Source organism: Hemiscyllium ocellatum, chromosome 9, assembly GCF_020745735.1.
Source record: "Hemiscyllium ocellatum isolate sHemOce1 chromosome 9, sHemOce1.pat.X.cur, whole genome shotgun sequence".
Lineage (NCBI taxonomy): Eukaryota > Metazoa > Chordata > Chondrichthyes > Orectolobiformes > Hemiscylliidae > Hemiscyllium > Hemiscyllium ocellatum.
The window spans coordinates 47,584,472-47,604,781 of NC_083409.1; the positions used below are offsets into that span (position 1 = coordinate 47,584,472).

Sequence of the window (20,310 nt, forward strand, 5' to 3'; positions counted from 1 at the left end):
AAAAAGGACGCCCTCAAGGATAGTAATATCTGGATTACTCCCAATGCTACGAGCTAGTGAGGGCAGGAATAGGAGGATAGAGCAGATGAATGCATGGCTGAGGAGCTGGTGTATGGGAGAAGGATTCACATTTATGGATCATTGGAATCTCTTTTGGAGTATAAGTAACCTGTACAAGAAGGATGCATTGCACCTACATTGGAAGGGGTCTAATATACTGGCAGGGACATTTGCTAGAAACTGCTTGGCAGGATTTAAACTAGTACGGTAGGGGTATTTGCCCCAGGGAAATAGTGAGGAAAGAGATCGATCTGAGATGGGTACAGCTGAGAACAGAAGTGAGTCAAATAATCAGGCAGGCAGGGACAAGGTAGGACTAATAAATTAAACTGCATTTATTTCAAAGCAAGGGACCTAACAGGGAAGGCAGATGAACTCGGGGCATGGTTAGGAACATGGGACTGGGATATCATGGCAATTACGGAAACATGGCTCTGGGATGGCAGGATTGGCAGCTTAATGTTCCAGGATACAAATGCTACAGGAAGGATAGAAAGGGAGGCAAGAGAGGAGGGGGAGTGGCATTTTTGATAAGGGATAGCATTACAGCTGTGCTGAGGGAAGATATTCCCGGAAATACATCCAGGGAAGTTATTTGGATGGAACTGAGAAAGAATAAAAGGGATGATCACCTTACTGGGATTGTATTATAGACCCCCCCCCCCAAATAATCAGAGGGAAATTGAGAAATAAACTTGTACAGCAATGTCAGCTGTCTGTAAAAATATTAGGTTAGTTATGGTAGGGGATTTTAACTTTCCAAGCATCGACTGGGACTGCCATAGTGTTAAAGGTTTAGATGGAGAGGAATTTCTTAAGTGTGTACAAGACAATTTTCTGATTCAGTATGTGGATGTACCTACTAGAGAAGGTGCTAAACTTGACCTACTCTTGGGAAATAAGGCAGGGCAGGTGACTGAGGTGTCAGTGAGGGAGCACGTAGGGGCCAACGACCATAATTCTATTAGTTTTAAAATAGTGATGGAAAAGGATAGACCAGATCTAAAAGTTGAAGTCCTAATTTGGAGAAAGGCCAATTTTGATGGTATTAGGCAAGAACTTTTGAAAGTTGATTGGGGGCAGATGTTCGTAGGTAAAGGGATGGCTGGAAAATGGGAAGCCTTCAGAAATGAGATAACAAGAATCCAGAGAAAGTATATTCTTCTCCGGGAGAAAGGGAAGGCTGGTAGGTATAGGGAATGCTGGATGATGAAAGAAATTGAGGGTTTGGTTAAGAAAAAGAAGGAAGCATGTGTCAGGTTTGGACAGGATAGATCGAGTGAATCCTTAGAAGAGTATAAAGAAAGTAGGAGTATACTTCAGAAGGAAACCAGGAGGGCAAAACGGGGACATGAGATAGCCTTGGCAAATAGAATTAAGGAGAATCCAAAGGGGTTTTACAAATATATTACGGACAAAAGGGTAAAAAGGGTAACTAAAAGGAGAATAGGTTCCCTCAGCGATCAGCAAGGCGGCCTTTGTGTGGAGCCACAGAAAATGTGGGAGATAGTAAATGAATATTTTCCATCAGTATTTACTGTGGAAAAGGATGTGGAAGATATAGACTGCAGGGAAATAGATGGTGACATCTTGCAAAATGTCCAGATTACAGAGGAGGAAGTGCTGGATGTCTTGAAACGGTTAAAGGTAGATGAATCCCCAGGATCTGAGCAGGTGTACTTGAGAACTCTGTGGGAAGTTAGAGAAGTGATTGCTGGGCCTCTTGCTGAGATATTTGTGTCATCGATAGTCACAGGTGAGGTGTTGGAAGACTGGAGGTTGGCAAATGTGGTGCCACTGTTTAAGAAGGGCGGTAAAGACAAGTCAGGGAACTATAGACTGGTGGTGGGCAAGTTGTTGGAGGGAATCCTGAGGGACAGGATATACATGTATTCGGAAAGGCAAGGACTGATTCGGGATAGTCACCATGGCTTAGTGCGTGGGAAATCATGTCTCACAAATTTGATTGAATTTTTTGAAGAAGTAACAAAGAAGATTGAGGGCAGAGAGTCGATGTGATCTATATGGACTTCAGTAAGGTGTTCGACAAGGTTCCCCATGGGAGACTGATTAGCAAGGTTAAATCTCATGGAATACAGGGAGAACTAGCCATTTGGATACAGAACTGGCTCAAAGGTAGAAGACAGAGAGTGGTGGTGGAGTGTTGTTTTTCAGACTGGAGGCCTGTGACCAGTGGAGTGCCACAAGGGCACTCTAATTTTTGTCATTTACATAAATGATTTGGATGCAAGCGTAAGAGGTACAGTTAGTAAGTATGCAGATGACACCAAACTTGGCGGTGTAGTGGACAGCGAAGAGGGTTACCTCCGATTACAACAGGATCTGGACCAGATGGGCCAATGGGCTGAGAAGTGGAAGATGAAGTTTGATTCAGATAAATGCGAGGGGCTGCATTTTAGGAAAACACATCTTAGCAGGACTTATACACGTAATGGTAAGGTCCTAGGGAGTGTTGCTGAACAAAGAGACCTTGGAGTGCAGGTTCATAGCTCCTTGAAAGTGGAGTCGCAGGTGGATAGGATAGTGAAGAAGGTGTTTGGTATGCTTTCCTTTATTTGTCTGAGTATTGAGTACAGAAGTTGGGAGGTCATGTTGCGGCTGTACAGGACATTGGTTAAGCCACTGTTGGAATATTGCGTGCAATTCTGGTCTCCTTTCTATCGGAAAGATGTTGTGAAACTTGAAAGGGTTCAGAAAAGATTTACAAGGATGTTGCCAGGGTTGGAGGATCTGAGCTGCAGGGAGAGACTGAATAAGCTGGGGCTGTTTTCCCTGGAGCGTCGGAGGCTGAAGGGTGACCTTATAGAGGTTTACAAAATTGTGAGGGGCATGGATAGGATAAATAGGCAAAGTCTTTTCCCTGGGGTCGGAGTCCAGAACTAGACGGCATAGGTTTAGGGTGAGAGGGGAAAGATATAAAAGAGACCTAAGGGGCAACGTTTTCACGCAGAGGGTGGTACGTGTATGGAATGAGCTGTCAGAGGATGTGGTGGAGGCTGGTACAATTGCAACATTTAAGAGGCATTTGGATGGGTATATGAATAGGAAAGGTTTGGAGGGATGTGGTCCGGGTGCTGAAAGGTGGGATTAGATTGTGTTGGGAAATCTGGTCGGCATGGACGCGTTGGACTGAAGGGTCTGTTTCCATGCTGTACATCTCTATGACTCGGTGACTGTAGCCAATCGGCTAACTTTTACTGCAACACAATGTCCAACATTAAATATAATTCTGTCTTGGGATATTCCTGAGTGTGGGAAGGTATATTTTCACAACCAGTTGAGGATTGTCTGTTGGCTCAGTGATGTGCTCTTGCTTGGATGTACTGAGACTTAAGGCAGGTTAGAAATATCCATCTGCCGTAATCCAGTTCTACTAGAAAGAAAGTGTTATGTCCATCATTTAATATGGAGCATAAGCCAAGAGTAGTTAAGATTTATATGGAAATGTAGTCCTTATCGCTGTATTTCCCATTTGTTTCATCTATATAGTTTAGCCTTTTAACAGTCAGATAAGATTTTAACAGAATTAACAAATTAAGTCAGTCGATTCAGTCATGATTTAAGCCCAGATAGCTGTCTTTCCACTTATAATGTACTCATCATTACCATGTAATGCAAGTCTACCTTAAGATCCAACCCACCTTCTTTGTGTCAATCTTAAATGCAATAGGGCCCTGGCTATTAGTTGCCCAATCAAATAGCATTGAACATTTACCCTTAAATACTTTTTAAAAATATGATTGGAACAAATGTTGATTCATTTATCACATTGTGAGATATGTGTGTTTTGTTTTAATTCACTCATGAAGAATTCAAAGTTTGTGAGAAGATTTGTAGCTCGGGTGCTCATTGTTGTGGTTCTGTTCGCCGAGCTGGGAATTTGTGTTGCAGACGTTTCGCCCCTGTCTAGGTGATATCCTCAGTGCTTGGGAGCCTCCTGTGAAGTGCTTCTGTGATGTTTCCTCCGGCATTTGTAGTGATTTGTATCTGCCGCTTCCGGTTGTCGGTTCCAGCTGTCCGCTGCAGTGGCTGGTATTTTGCATCCAGGTCGATGTGCTTATTGATTGAATCTGTGGATGAATGCCATGCCTCTAGGAATTCCCTGGCTGTTCTCTGTTTGGCTTGTCCTATAATAGTAGTGTTGTCCCAGTCGAATTCATGTTGCTTGTCATCTGAGTGTGTGGCTACTAAGGATAACTGGTCGTGTTGTTTCGTGTGTAGTTGGTGTTCAGGATGCGGATTGTTAGCTGTCTTCCTGTTTGTCCTATATAGTGTTTTGTGCAGTCCTTGCATGGGATTTTGTACACTACATTGGTTTTGCTCATGCTGGGTATTGGGTCCTTCGTCCTGGTGAATTGTCTGAGAGTGGCTGTTGGTTTGTGTGCTGTTATGAGTCCTAGTGGTCGCAGTAGTCTGGCTGTCAGTTCGGAAATGCTCTTGATTTATGGTAGTGTGGGTTGCGACATGTCCTTGTTCCGTTGTCTTTCTCTTGGGCATCTGTTGATGAAATTGCGCGGGTATCCGTTTTTGGCGAATATATTGTAGAGGTGTTCTTCTTCCTCTTTTTGCATTCTGGTGTGCTGCAGTGTGTTGTGGCCCTTTTGAGTAGTGTCTTGATGCAACTTTTGTGTGTGTTGGGGTGGTTGCTTTCGTAGATCAGGACTTGGTCTGTGTGTGTGGCTTTCCTGTATACCTTTGTGGTGAATTGTCCGTTAGGTGTTCTCTGTACCATCACATCTAGGAATGGGAGTTGGTTGTCCTTTTCTTCCTCTCTAATGAATCGGATTCCTGTGAGTGTGGCGTTGATGATCCAGTGTGTGTTCTCTCTTTCTGAGTTTTTAATGATTACAAAGGTGTCATCCACATATCTGACCCAGTGTTTGGGTTGAATTTGCGGTAGGACTGTTTGTTCTAATCTTTTTATTACCGCTTCTGCTATGAGTCCAGAGATGGGTGAGCCCGCGGATGTGCCGTTGATTTGTTCATGAAGAATATAGGAGAATGAAATATGTAAGAATGGAATGTTTTTACTCTAATGTGTTTAGATAATTGGAAGTGGCATATAAGATTGTATCCTTGTTTCATCGATTTGTAGTAAGCACTGAAAAAATTCATTTTAATTCCACTTAGGTAGTTACAAATATGTCCATGATGCTCACTCATGTGATAGGGTTATATTCTTTATATTTTTCACTTATGTTAATATATGTAAGTTTTGGCACAAATCCAGCAAATAATTTTATAGATATTTTCTGCTGACTGGGCTGCATAAAGTTCCTGTTTTACCAGATGAGATTCTATTGCAAAATGGAAGTAATTGAGCAATAACTATATAAATTATGAATTTTAAACATTCTTAAATATGCTTTTAAACATTTAGCATATACTCATATAAAGTGTATATTCGAAACTAACATTAAATTTCAATTTGTTTTCATGGAATCTGAAGCATTTGAGCTTCTGACCTGCATGGTTCATGGCTGACTAGTGTTTTTTATTAAATCGATAGATGAGAGGATTGAATAAATGATGTCTGCTTGTTGATTCTTGGAGTCCAGAAGGGCTGAGGTTTAGGATGAGAAGGGAAAGATAGAAAAGGGACCTGAGGGGCAACTTTTTCACAATGGTGCATGTATGGAATGAGTTGCCAGAAGTGGTGAAGGCTGGTTTAATTACAGACATTTAAAAGGCATCTGGATGTGTATACGAATAGGAAGGGTTTAGAGTGATGTCGGCCAAATGCTGGCAAATGGGACTAGATTAGTTTAGGATATCTGGTCGGCATGGACGACTTAGACCAAAGTCTGTTTCCATGCTGCACATCTCTGTGACTCTAATTGTAAAGGGATCTGAAAATCGCAGATTACTGTTGAATAGGCGATTTGGTCTTTAAATTTGAGATAAAGCTTTACATTTAATTTTCATTCTAATCTAAAGGTATCTTTATGAATTTCAATTCTGTCCTTCCACACTCCTTTTGTTTTGCGATTTTTATAAAAAAATTGAGTAAAAGGGGTGAAACGTTTTTGCTTCAACTCCTGGGAATCTTTGGTGGATATGTTGGCCTTACACTCCCTATAAGGTAAATTTAACCGAATAATCACTGGTTCTTATTGGTTGAGAGATTGCACGAACCAGACTGTTCCCTGGACCTGATTTGAAATATTCATAATATTAAGGAGTATCGGTTGGGTGGATTGGAACAACCTGTTTCTCCTTGTTAGTGTGTCTATGATTAGAGACCATAGTTTAAATAATACAGCCAGCCTTTCAACTGAAATTAGGAAATATTCTACTCAAAACGAGTGATAGAAGTTTAGAAACTTTTTCCATAAATGGTGGTTATTGATGCTAGATCAGTTGATAATTTTAAAGCCAAAATCAATAGCCCTTTGCATAATCAAAATAATGTCCTTTGACCTTGGGGCAACTCGAAGCACTTTATAGCTAAGTTAGAACTTTTGAAATCAAAAGTTCTAACCCAACTGATACTCCTTAATTTCCTGAACATAGTTATAACGTAGAAAGTGCTTCAGCCAACTTGCGTGTGTCTAAGTCCCACAAACAGCAAATTGTGTTCTGTTTTTGTGATATTGTTAAGGCAAAAATATTGGTAGACACCAAGGAACAAATCTCTGCTCTTCAGTACAGAAATTCATAAAGCCCAAGGAAAATTTTGAGACCCTTCTACCTTCCTCTTTAATAATATTTCCAGTTCCCAAGTTGAACATGTACTGGAATTTTTCATAGGCTCATCATTTGATGCTACTGCAGAGAAAAGTATTTAATATACTATTACATTATAATTGGATGTGAATACAGGAACATTGTATGGTTAATAGGTTTGCAGATGATTCCAGAATTGGTGGTGTAGTGGACAGTGAAAAAGGTTATTTGAGTACAATGGGATCTTGATCAGATGTGCCAATGGGCAGATAGAGTTTAATTTAGATAAATGTGCGATTCTTTTGGTATGGCAAACAGGACAGGCCTTGTACTGATAACGGTGGGACCCTGTGGAGTTTTGCCAAATGAAGAGACCTAGGTGCATATTTCTTTGAACATGGCATCGTAGGTAGACAGGGCACTGAAGAAGGCATTTGGCTTGCTTGCCTTCATTGGTGAGAACATTGAATGTGGAAGTTGAGATGTCATGTTGTGGCTGTGCAGGACATTGGTGAGATTATTTTAGCATACTGCATACAATTCTGGTCACCCTTCTATAGGAAGGATATTGTGAAACTTGAGTGGGTGCAGAAATGATTTACAAGGGTGTTGCTGTGTCTAAGTTTGAGTGAAAGGGAGAGACTGAGTAGGCTGGGACCTTTTACCCTGGAGCATTGGAGGTTATGGGGTGACCTTATAGAGGTTTATAAAATCATGATAGACATGGATATGGTGAATAGACAAGGTCTTTATCCTAGGGTGGGTTTAAGATTAGAGGGGAAAGATTTAAAAGGGACCTGAGGAGTAACATTTTTATGCAGAGGGTGGTGCGTGTATAGAACTAGCTGCCAGAGGATGTGGTCGAGCCAGGTACAATTATAACATTGAAAGGCATCTGGCTAGATATATGAACAGGAAGGGTTTAGAGGATATGGGTCAAATACTGGCAAATAGGACTAGATCAGATTGGGATGTCTGGTTGGCATGGACAAATTGGACCAAAGGGTCTGTTTCTGTGCTGTGTAACTCTGACAGTATAATTTTTGTGGACGAGTAGAATTAAATATATGGTATTCTTCAAGGGCTTTTCACACTTTCAAACCTGGGAATTACTTTATAATAACTTTGATTGCTAGAATCCCTGAACTTGTTAAAAAAATCCTACTGGTATGGCATTCTCGCATTTTAAAGTGAGCACCTTAATGCTTTAAATTTTGGCATTCTCCTTACAGCTAGTTTAAATCAATATATTCAGATGTTATCACATCTCTGGAGCAGCTGGGACCTAAACCAGGGCCTTCTGGCTCAGAAGTAGGGTCACTACCACTGCATCACACCAGTCCTGTCATTCTACTCAAATGTTTTTACACTATTTTCTTTTGATCTTTCACATTTTACCTAATTTTGTAGCTCAATGTGATCTACAAAATGGACAACATTTCTCTGTCCAAATCCTGGTTATTTATTTGTGTATTTTACATCTAGCGTGTTTGTATTTGACATTTCTGAAAGTGGGCTCCTAGCACCAGTAAGCGGTGACATCACTCTCCCTGTCAATTGAACAAAGTCCGAAACCTAAAATCTCTACAGCCTTCCTCCCTACTAGTTTCTTAACTGCCCCACAGGTTGCCTCGATGCCTATGCATTTCAATTTTATAGGCAACAATTTGTTGTCAAAAAAATCTATTAATCTTAATTTTGTAAAAATTTATCACCATGTGTACTTCAGTACAGTGAAAAGCTTTGTTTGCAAGCAGTACCGGCAGATCGTAGTAAGCAAGGACGTAGAGATCATCAGGTGAAGAAATGAGTAGACAGAAGCAGCCAAGTTACATCGCACAGGACATGTGCTGGACAAGATCAGCATTATTTGAAATTAGAAAGACCTTTCATCAGGCTAATAACAGCAGGGACAAAGCTGTTCTTGAACCTGCTGGGGCGTGTGTTCAAACTTCTGCCTGACAGAAGAGGTTGCAGCAAAGTATTGCTTGGATGCAATGGGACTTTGCTGTTGGCAGCTTTTCGGCCACAACAGGCCACACAAATAGAGTCCATGGGTGAAAGATAGGTTTTTGTGATGTTCTGGGCAGTGCGCACAACTTCTTCATGTCGTTTCTTACAGTCCTGGGCAGAGCATAACCAGGCCATTACGTACCCGGACAGTATACTTTCAGTGGTACATACCAAATTTCCTGAGCTGCCTGATGAAGAGGCTATGTGCTGCCTTGACTGTTGCATCTACATGGGAAGTCCATATCTTGTATGTGCCATCACAGTGATTGGCATGCAAGTTCAAAACGCATGATCATTGTAAACCACCTAAATCATGTCTTCCTGCTAGCTGCTTTGAAGCTCCAAAGGGACTGCCTGAAAAAGGAAACAAAGTCAAAGAAAACCACAGCACACCAAGTTGTGAGAGCTGGTGCATTTGTATTCTTCCAGTTTACAGTGCCTGAAACTTCAACCAATTTCAGTCAGATGATATTACAAACCGGCAGGAATAAAGACCTCCAAATGAATCCTTGCAATCAGGCCAGATTAATGAGGTATTTCTGAGGGCATTAATTGAGCATCAGTTAATTCTTGGAAGAAGGAAGTCGTGTCCTATAATAATTTCATGATCTTACATTGATAACAGTGGCATTGAACAAATCTATAATTTACACAAATCTGTAATTTTAACAAAGTCCATGTGGCCAGGAGAGTTGAACATTGCTCTAAGTGAGTGGATATCAATGAAACCACTAAGGGAATGAAACAGTGAAAATGAATCCAAGCTTAGATCAGGTTATTTGAGTGTTAAAGTTCACTAAATGTATGTTAGTCTGTGATTTTCTCTTGTCATTAATTTTCTTTACTGCCAAGTTTCAGGATAGAGGGAGTGCCGGAACTATACTAATAACAACAAATTGTTGCATAATGATGCATTTTAAAGCAAAGTTTAACGCTGTAGTATAAAATCATTCTTCTGACAATATTTCTTTTTCTGATAGTGTTATTCCACTCTTAAAGCAATCCATTGGGATTTTAATGCAACGTACTCCTCCAGCTTTGGATCACGTGCTGCCCCAGTGCTATCAGCGGGTAGGTAGAAGAACTTCTATATGCAGTATTACAAGAGGAAAGAAAGTGCAGTTAAACTGGAACTCGTCATTTTCATTTATTCTTCCAGGTTCAACACTTGCAAGGAGTTTATAGTATAATTGATCCTCACTTTTGGACGTTGTGTAGTGAAGTCTACATCGGTACAGTAAAGCTTTTGGTTGCTCCTGATGCAGATGCACGATGGATTTTGAGTCAAACACACAACATTTTCACACAGGTATATAAAGAGGTTATTTCCACTGTTCTATCATAAGTGTTTCTCTTTACCAATCTACAAGATTCAGAAATTGTTGATGTCTATTTAAGAATTACTTTTATGATGCAAAGTTTAAGGTTCTCATAAAAATTAAACTATTTGTTTGCAAAATGCTTCTTACTGACAGTGTGCACAATATACTGCTATTTGTATGACTAAGGAAATGTATACTAAACTGGTAGTGTAGACAAGCCTAAATTTATGATTGAATGTCATTTGAAATTCCTAGGAATCAGCCATTCTGTAGCACAGTAGTGGACTGGTTGGGCCGAAGGGCCTGTTTCCACACGTAGGGAATCTAATCTAAAAAAAATATTGAGAGGTTAATTAGGAGAATGATTTTGCTGGTTGGATTTGACACTGATTTAATAAGTCAATTATACCATGTAGTAACAATAGTGGTACTTCAAACCTCCTATTATGCAGTATTTCTTTGAAAGAGATTAGTTTATGGTTTGCTACAGAAGAATGGTTAAAGTGTACTAGTCAATCATCTTTGATACTCATTGATTTTGCAGGGTCTTTGTGTCGAGGGTGGCTATTCACCACCTGACCTATTTAAAGGTTGTCTAATGGACAAAGTGCACAACAAAAGGGCAAGAAAATATTGCCAATTTGTCATGTTTTGGAGGTTTGGGCTGTTTAGTTCCTGAGGTCAAGTAGGAAATGACTGAATGCAGGTTTTGATAGTGTCTGTATCTGTAACACTGGTGGCTCTTCATTATGTAGATGCAAAAAGACAAAAACCCAATTCTTTCCACCACAATATAACTCAGCCTCACACACCATGGGTTCACCTTTCTGGCTATGGAAAGTTTCTGATATTTTCATTATTTTAAAGACCCACGAGTATGACCACAGAGTCTACTGTTATCCCTGAGCTTGCCCCGATAATGACCTGCTTTTAAATGGAATTAATTGATTGACCCTCCTCCTGACGTCTTTACAGCACTTTGAGATCTGAAAACTGGCCACTAATTCCTTAAGATGCGGTATCATTTTTCAGCATTCTGTATGGTATTTTCTGGCATGCTAAACTTTCATCATTCACAGACTTTGGATTTTTCTTCAAGGGGATTACAACGTTGCTCATGAGTTAGGGTATACTTTCTAGAAATTATGCTCTTATTGCTTAATAACTTCTGCTCTAAGTTATCACAAGTGTTTCCAAAAGTTCCCTCAGCTCCTTGTTATAATTAACTTTAAACTAATGAATTCATACTTTCCATGTTTTGGCTTTGTCAAATTAAGCACCACACAGGCCTCTTTCCAGTCTCTGCAAACAACTATAAATGCCATGAGTTCAGCTATATAAGCCAGTGGCTTTTAGCACAGCCTCCATTTCTTTTCAGAACCTAGGGTGAAGACCACATGGCACAGGAACATATTTGCTTTAAGAAACCTAATTCTGGCTGGACCATTCTACATACATGTCTACATACTCAGTCATAATCTTTCTTCTGTCGAACATGTCTTATGACTAAGTAGTAAAGATCAATGTGATGTACCATGTAAAATTTTGATCACATCTTAAGCTTCCATCACAGGCCCTATTCGGTCCTTGATGGCTCTCTTAATTGCAAGCTAACCATTAAAGGTCTTCCCATCACTGGCAGCTACTCTATCATCTTTTTAATTATTCCTTAATCAATTTTATAAACTGCTTTATTATCTCCAGAGTATCTTACCATATATAACTCCTTTAGGTGCACAAATGGTTTTGAAAATTATTGTTTAAATGGTACTGTATTTGTCCTTGTCTAATTGGTTTCCCAAGTAATTTGACTTAAGTCCATTGTTTTTTGTCAATGGAGGCCCTTCACAAACTGGCACTCATTGAAATTTAAAACATTGCTATTGATAATTTAATAGGCTGATCTGATTTTTTTTTGTTCTTTGCACTTGAACTGATTGGCTTGGTAGACTATTTCAGAGGGCAGTTAAGAGGCAATCATATTGCTGTGGATCTGGAGTCCAGATATCTCTCCAAAGGTTGGCAGATTTCTCTGTCCGAAAAAAACCCACCATTGATTAAAATTAGCTTTAACAACAATCTATGATTGATCACCATTAATGAGACCAGCTTTATAGCCCACTAGATTGCCACTGATAGCAATGCTATCATAAAGGAAATAACATCTTGACTATATAGATTTGAACATGATAAAATGATTTGGCTTGGGGATTTAACCTTCTTTCTTTTGTGAACCCTGTACTTTGTTTTCTAATGGAGTAGGTGTTTTTGTTGGCTGAAAGTGGTAGGTAGTGCATAAGATGACCTCTTCCACTCATCATCTCCCCCCAGTGCACAATATTGACTGCGTGTTTTACTGAGTAAAACATTTCCAAGACAACTACACAGGAGCATGCTGCTGCTGCAAAATGTTACATACAACACCAGTTGTGTACTAGAACATGTGGTGTAAAATTTAGCATAAAAATTCACAACACTTTGGTTGCTGAACATTTTTATGAATTTGTATGTTTGCTTAAATGGAAAGGGAAGCATTGAGTTATTTACTGATATTGAGCAATTTTGATAGTGAGGATGTAACATATCTCTACTTCATTTTACTGAGTAAGTATTCAAAACTTTTTATTTTTTATTCACAGGCAGGAGTAAGACAGCTTTATGTTCAGATTGACTTTGCAGCACTGTAAGATTGTCTTAAAACACTTGGGTCCAAACCCCTGTTGCTGGGATCAATAAATAGATTTAACTGCTGTCGGGTTGCTGGATTGAAACATCACAATACAGTGCGCTTGATATCAACTGAGAACTATTTATTTGCAATCGTGGAAGGCTCTTCTCAAAAGAGCTGAGAAACAGTGAAGTAATCTGCATAATCACCACCCACTAGATCTGAAGCCACCTTTATGTCTAGACCTGAAGTGTCTTATTTCATCTTGACTTTTATCAAGGAATTATAGCCCAGTCAGCGTTCTGGTATATGATGAGCCAAGCATCGTGTAGGTATAATCCTGCATCCTAACAGATATGTTTCCACATTTCCTCCTATTCCTGTTCTTGTAAATATTGCTGTCCTGACTATCATTCCACTCCATAATGATTATTTTCTAATTAGTTGTACACTATACATGTTGAATGAAATGAACCATATTCAGTTTCTGAAGTGCCTTTTTCCAGTGGACATGAATTAATATTGGAAGCATAGAGAGTGGATACTGGACCCATTGGGACACATTTTATAATCATTGACCAGTAGTGAGCATCATGGTGATCAGCATGATTTTCATGTATTTTAAGTTTTCATTTTGAAATGAGGGGGTGTTGGGATGTGAGCAAATTTATCCTTTTTTTTGTAATGGTGGGATATGTGTAATATTTTCAACACCATTAATACTCGTGCTGTTCATTATATGCTGACTGATATAATGGAATTCCACTTGCATCATGGCAATTTTGCACATGGATGACTGTTTATCCTGGATTGGGCTGGGGTTGATGGATAGTGTGGCAGAAGACACATGCACAGTGGATCTGATTAGAAAACAAATATTCTTAACATAAAATGTGAACAGTTTTTTGTTAAAAATGTGTCCTCATTCCTACTTGGACTCTGCAGGTGATCTGCTCATGGGTTAAGTTCAGTAAAACTACGGTTATAAACAGTGAAAATGAACTTTCTTAATTGGTTCTACAAGGCAAAATACTGCAGATGCTGGAAATCTGAAATATTAACAGAAACAAAATACTGGAAATACTCAACAGACCACAGCTTCTGTGCATCAAGGAACCATGAATGTGTTAAGCTGGTGTCCTTTCAGAAACTGAGAAAGATGCTGCTTGGCCTACTCAGAATTTCCAGCCTTATCTGTACACATTTATGAACTGCTTAGCTAACTTTAGATTCAAAGAGGGATTTTTTAATAATGCCAGAGGCTTGCCAGAAGGAATGGGTGTGTTGTGAGTTGATATGTTTAGTGAATGGTTTCTCATTAATGTTTATGTTGGTCTAGTTTAAACCGGTATTGTGGACCAACCAAGTGCAAAATTTTGCCGTCAGCAGGAGATTTGATAACCTGATTTCTCTTTCAGTAGATTGTTACTATACTGAGGCTGTGGGAGCACTGGTTCTAATGGAACTTAACAGAATTTAATTTATAAAGTAATGATGAGAAGACTAACGATAATCAGTGCCCAGAGTCGTCTTGCCTGTGTATCATTGACTTGAGTATGTCAGAATTCCACAAGTGAGTGTGGTTGCATGAGGTGCAAAGCAAAAGACTGCAGCCTGCTGCTTGCAATCTAGAAACCAGACACAGATTTTGTTTTGTTTTAGCTGTTTTGACAATGAGTGGAATCAATTCTGTAAATTATTGAAATTCATCTGGCAATCAAATGGTTTGGTGAAGTCAGCTGCATAGGGAAAATAATTGGAATATGAAGCAGTATCTTACAATGGTTGCCAAACTGCATTGTTCAAGGCAAATGTTTACAGCTTAAAAACCTTTGTATGATTTTAAATGTTTACACGCAAGCTGTAATCACTTCCTGTGTGTCTGTGCAGGATAGATTAATAGTACTGCACAGATATTCCCTTCTCCCTCCCGTGCCCAGACTCTCTGTTCTACAATTTTGATTTGCTTAAGTTCACATCATTGCAGGTTTCTGTCTCTCAATTTACATGCTTTCAGTGCTCACTTCCCACAATGTGAGTAACCGTTTATACATGGCAGGTTTATCTGATAAACTTCAATAAATAAATATTTCTGCATCAAAGCAAAAGTATTTATATTGTTTTGAGAAGGAATGGTCGCTATTCTCTTTAAACAAAATACTCACTCTGTTGGGTGCAGAATGCATTGTTGCTGCTTCTGGGAACGTTTTCAACATTAAATCAAAGAGGGTCTTTGTTCTGTATCAAGTCTTTGCCTCTACCCATAAATTTAACTGGGCATTTGAGGAGAAGAGAGTTGTATTATTTTGTTTTTTTAAAAAAAGGTTGTCAGACTGTAGAAGTTTTCTTTCAGTTTTGCAGCTTTGAACAGGATTTTCTGAAATCACACCTGAAGGTCTTGAGCTATTCAGTTGTTTTTCAAGTTGATTTTAAAAACATTATAGATAAATCTCTTGAAGATCTGAAAAGAGATTCAGTACAGTATTTTAGTAATTTGAAACAGACTTGTAAATGTCACCAAAGCAATTTGAAGTACGCACAACTATGAAGTAAAGTCTCTACAGTAAATTGTCTTTTCAAACAACTTGTCTGATTTATGGAAATATGCATAATAAATATTTTGACAACATTGTTTTGTGTAAGTTTTTTTAAAAAATTTATTTTATTTCCCATTGTGGGAATGATCACCATTAACAAGCTTCAGATTTAATGCTAAGTTACAGAACAATATTTACTATTAATGCATCTCACACTTGTATGAAATTCCAGGATCACTGATTTTAACATTAGACAATAACTTGTAACCAATTGGTAGCTCAGGAACTGTAACATAATGTCGTTAAGCTCCATAAGTCTATTAATCATCATGCAAATGTGAGAGTATATATTTGTTTTTCATGATCAGGTAAACAAATTGTCTCATCTCTGCTTTAAAAATAATTCTTTTTAAAAAAATAAACAAACATCTTAACACTAACTATTGTGCCTGCACTGAGACAACCACGCTCTCTCTGAAAGGTTGATCAAGGAAAAATAAATTGAAGATACAATTTGTAAATCAATTAGTCCATAGTTCTCTAACTTATTTTCATCTTTTAATTATTGGGACACTGGGAAGGGGAGGATTTTGGTGTCATCAAATGAATTTGTGATATTGATGCTCTAAGAAGGAAGGAAGCATGACTTGGTTTAGGGTAATAATATGGAGTAAGTGAGTTCAAAGTAGGGGTCTTAATGACTGCAGCACTGTGGGGTTCAATTTTAAATTGAAATGGAGAAGGCAAGGTTTAAAACATATGATTGCATGAAGAAAATAAAAAAAATCACCTTACAACTGGAACCAGAGACTCGACGTGGAGTTTTGAACAAATGTTTTCCAAGACACCTCAATTCAATTTTACAATTGAATGGGATTGCACGGAGTTACGTTCCATGAAAACACAGTTGTCATGCGAGACTTCTTCTTGATTGCAAGATTGAATTGACGAAGTGTTCTCACCATTGGGTATAGTGTAAACGTTGGAAATCAACATTTGATCCAGGTATACAGGGGGCTGAAAGATCAGTAGAATCCAGAACAACCTTTAGTGCAAAGGTGGGAAGTTGATGGAGGCCTATGAGGCCATGGTGATAGAAATTGCACATCACGAGGACATTTGTTTCTGAGAGGTAGCGCTGCTGGAGCATCATGCTCCCACATTACTATAATAATCCTAACCATTCAGTTGTCCCCATTTCTAGTCAGTGCTATCCCTGTGAAGAAGTTGATCATTTCCAGACAGTGTATAGGAGGAGAGGAAGCCGTATTGCTCAAAGCTCTAGGTTGCAGCCAAGCACCTCAGAATAAATGCAAATGTGATTCAGCAGCCTGAAAAGTCATCTAACGCACCTCTGTAGAATCAAATGTTGATGTTAATGAGTAGCATGGTTAAAGTTGTGCTCAGACAGCAAGACACATTTTGTGTGTATTTGTGTTTTCTTGTGTAGTTTGTGTGCAGTCGTGTGTGGTCATGTCTGTCACTTGGTAGAGTGGTCCTGTGCACATGTCGTGTGGTTGCATATGCATGATCATGTGGGTGTCATTTGAGGTTATGGTCATGTGTGCGCCTGTTTATGCTGTTGTGTCTGAGACAGAACTTGCTCCTCTGATCTCAGAGCCTCGCTTGAATGATGTAGAACATTTGCTTGAAAGAGGAAGTCTGCCGGGTTACTTGGCACGCATCTCTACCATCTAAATTCCTCCTGCAACTTGGTCTAAAATTCACAAAACATCAATAAGTTAACTGAATCAACTAGTAGAGCAGACTAATTCAGAGCTTTGACTAATATAAATCCATCAATGTCACAGTGCCAATCATTCCAAGGAGTTAGTTCAGGGTTTGCACAGTCAAAAATGTTGAGAGAACAGCTGCCAGTTCCTGAAAATGGATGGAACTACCCAGATGGGGAAGAAGCATGATACAAAAAATTAAATTTTTACATGTGTTTATAGTGAAATTATATTTTTCTTTAACACATGCTGGTGTTAACGAGGAACATAGTTTGAACATGTGAATCACTCTGGAAGGTTTGATCATATGTTTTTGTGATCACACTTAACACATTTGCAACTGTACATATGAGGACCATTTTAAATTCTAAAGTTTAATTTTTTTGTAGGTGGGGCAGATGTCAGTATATTACACAAACTGAGCATTTTAAGTTGTTCTGTAAATAGAGTATAACAATTGCCTGCAGTTGAACATCTTAGTTTTACTCTGTGCAATACATGTTGTTCTTTACTTGAAACAAACCCAAATGGAATGGCCAGAGATGGGGAAACAAAACTTTTGCTAGGCCCATCAAGCTATGGACATGCACTACATCCACCAATGTTGCTGTACCTTTAGTGGAAGTGCAAAAATGACAGCTCTGCCAGAAACTCTCCTGGTGGAGCTTTAAGGTTCGAGCCTTGTGGAAAACAGATTAGAAATGAACATTGCCACTAACATCTTTAGGTAAAGTCCAAGTAAACAAAGTAACTTGCTCAAAAAACTCAAATCAAGTTTGAGAGACCATATTTAACTCTTGCAAAATCATGCTAATTATCCCTAATCAATTTTTGCCTTTCAATGTCCATAAATATCTTTTAAAACCACCTCCAACAACTGAAGTCAGGCTTTCATGTCTACAGTTCCTCATTACAACCTTTCCCACCCTCCACTAATGCGACACCTCACCCATATTTATAGATGATGCAAATATTTCTGCAAAAGGTCTTGTAATTTCCTATAACATTGTGATACATTAAATCAGGTCCTGGAGATTTATCCACTTTTACATTGACTAAGAATGCCTGAACTTCCTCGTCTGTATTGAGAACTGTTTTTAAAACATCAAAATTTGTTTCTGTGTTCTCTAAACTTTTCTCCACAGAAAAAACTGACACGAGCTATTCATTTAGTATCTTGCCCAAGTCCTGGGGTTTAACACAAAGATGACTTCCTTGATATTTAAGGGGCCCCACCCTCTCTCTGGTTACCTGCTTGCTCCTAATGTATTTGTCGAATATCTTTGGATTATCCTTAACCGTATCTGTCAATGCTACTTAATATCCCTCTTTGCCTCCCTGATTTCTTTCTTATATTGATTTAAGAGATTCAATTGAACCAAGTTGTCTATATCTAAAATAAGATTTTGTTTTAATCCTTGACTAGAACCTCAATATTCATCCACTGTTCCTTAATCTTACCAGCCTTACCCTTCACTCTCACAGGAACATAATGCCTCTGAACTCCCTCGAAATCCTCACACTTGCCAAATGTCCTTTTACCTGCAAAAAGTCTACTCCAATCAGCTTTTGAAAGTTGTTGTCTCATACCATTAAAATTTGTCTTACTCCAATTAAAAATTTAATTATAAATCCACCTGCAATGCTCATTTTTATTCAATCCAGTAACAACTGCAGAGAAAGGAATCCTCCAGTATGGATAAACAGTTGTCTACCTTATTTCTAATTTATTTGTGGGTGGGAGCTTGACAGTGTAGGTCCCTGATTATGTTTCTATTGATGGAGTTGCTCCCAGAAAGAGGATGTATTATTCCCCTTTGACAATCAATCACAATGGCCTTGCAATAAACTCAATACAAGATCTTGGAAAATTTGCCGTGTTTTAGTGTTAGAAAATTTGCAAAGGCAGCTGTCAGCTCAGCACACTCCACTCCAAATGACTTGAAGTCAGATCTCACTGCTCCTCATCAATATATAGATATCATACACATATATAAAAATATACTCATTCCCCCTGTATTCAATAGAAGCATTCTGTAGCCTCGTGGAAGAAGACTTCTTTGACAAAGATCTATTATTTGATATAATATAAATCCTGATGGTGTGGAGATTGCTTTGACATTAAATCTCAAATTGCATCTACTTAATTACTGGATTGAATCAAAACATTTCCAACAGCTGTGATATTTTACTTTGGGATTTAATTGTACATCGGCTTGAAAATGAGGATTTCCTTTATGACGTCCAAACAATTTTTGTGTTGGATAAAGTCCTGTACAATAGAGCACCATTCAACCTAAAATAACCAATAACCATGTAATATCAAGATATGCAGTAGGCCACTCAATAAGATCATAGTTGATCTGTTTCTATTTCATATTCTGATTATTCGTGATAACTTTTGAAGCCTAGATTGTTCCTTTATTTACCTTATCAAGTCTATTCTGGGTCTTATATAATTCTATCAAATCACATTCAATCTAACCTGCTGTTGAAATGAGCCCAGTCGATCCAATTTTTCTTGAGACAACCTACTTATTCCTACTTATCAGTATAATAAAATCTATAGACTGTCTTCAATGTATTTCTTTATTTCCGTAAATAGGGAGATTAAAACTGGCCACAGTATTTGAGATGTGGTCTCACCAATGTCCTTCATAACTGAAGCCTAACACACCATGCCTTTATAACAAAAAAAACAGCGGAAGCTGGAAATCAGCATCTGTTCAGTTTTTCCAGCAATTTATGTTTTTTGATGCTTGCTTTTATGTTCAGCTCCACGTCATAAAGGAGAACGTCCTATTCGCCACCTTAATTATGTAATATACCTGAACATTGTTTTTGTGATTCATGTATTGAAATACTTAAGACCCTCTGCATCTCCGAGTTCTCCAGGTATACAATACTCTACTTTTCTTCACTCGGCCTGCCAAGGTGAATATTATAGTCCATCTCCTAATTTCTTTTCCAGTCAACCTATCTGACTGCACCCCCTTATGATCTCTTCACATGACAACATACTTTCCCACCCAGTTTTGTCATCTGCAAACTCAGTTACCACACCTTTGCCCTTCATCCAAGACATTGAAATAAATGGTCAAAAACTGAGGCCCCAGAACAGACAACTGCAGCATTTACCTGTCACATCTTACCAATCAGAAAAAGACCCAATTATACAATCTGTTTCCACTTACAAGACACCCACACACTCCCTCTATCCACATTTTACTCAATGAAACAATTCCAATAACATAGTTAAACATGATTTCCCTCTCACTAAACCATGCTAA

General features: G+C 38.7%; 1 protein-coding gene across 2 annotated transcripts in view; it reads left to right on the forward strand.

Moving 5' to 3' along the window:
* The window catches only part of slc30a7 (solute carrier family 30 member 7), a 65,845-nt gene extending 50,479 nt beyond the window's left edge, over positions 1-15,366 (forward strand). For both annotated transcript variants that reach the window (XM_060830235.1, XM_060830236.1), the window contains 3 exons: positions 9,741-9,831; positions 9,920-10,069; positions 12,722-15,366. In XM_060830235.1, coding sequence (XP_060686218.1) covers positions 9,741-9,831; positions 9,920-10,069; positions 12,722-12,769 — 289 coding nt within the window. In that variant the 3' untranslated portion in view covers positions 12,770-15,366. The remainder of the gene's footprint in view (positions 1-9,740; positions 9,832-9,919; positions 10,070-12,721) is intronic.
* The last annotated feature ends 4,944 nt before the right edge of the window (positions 15,367-20,310 follow it).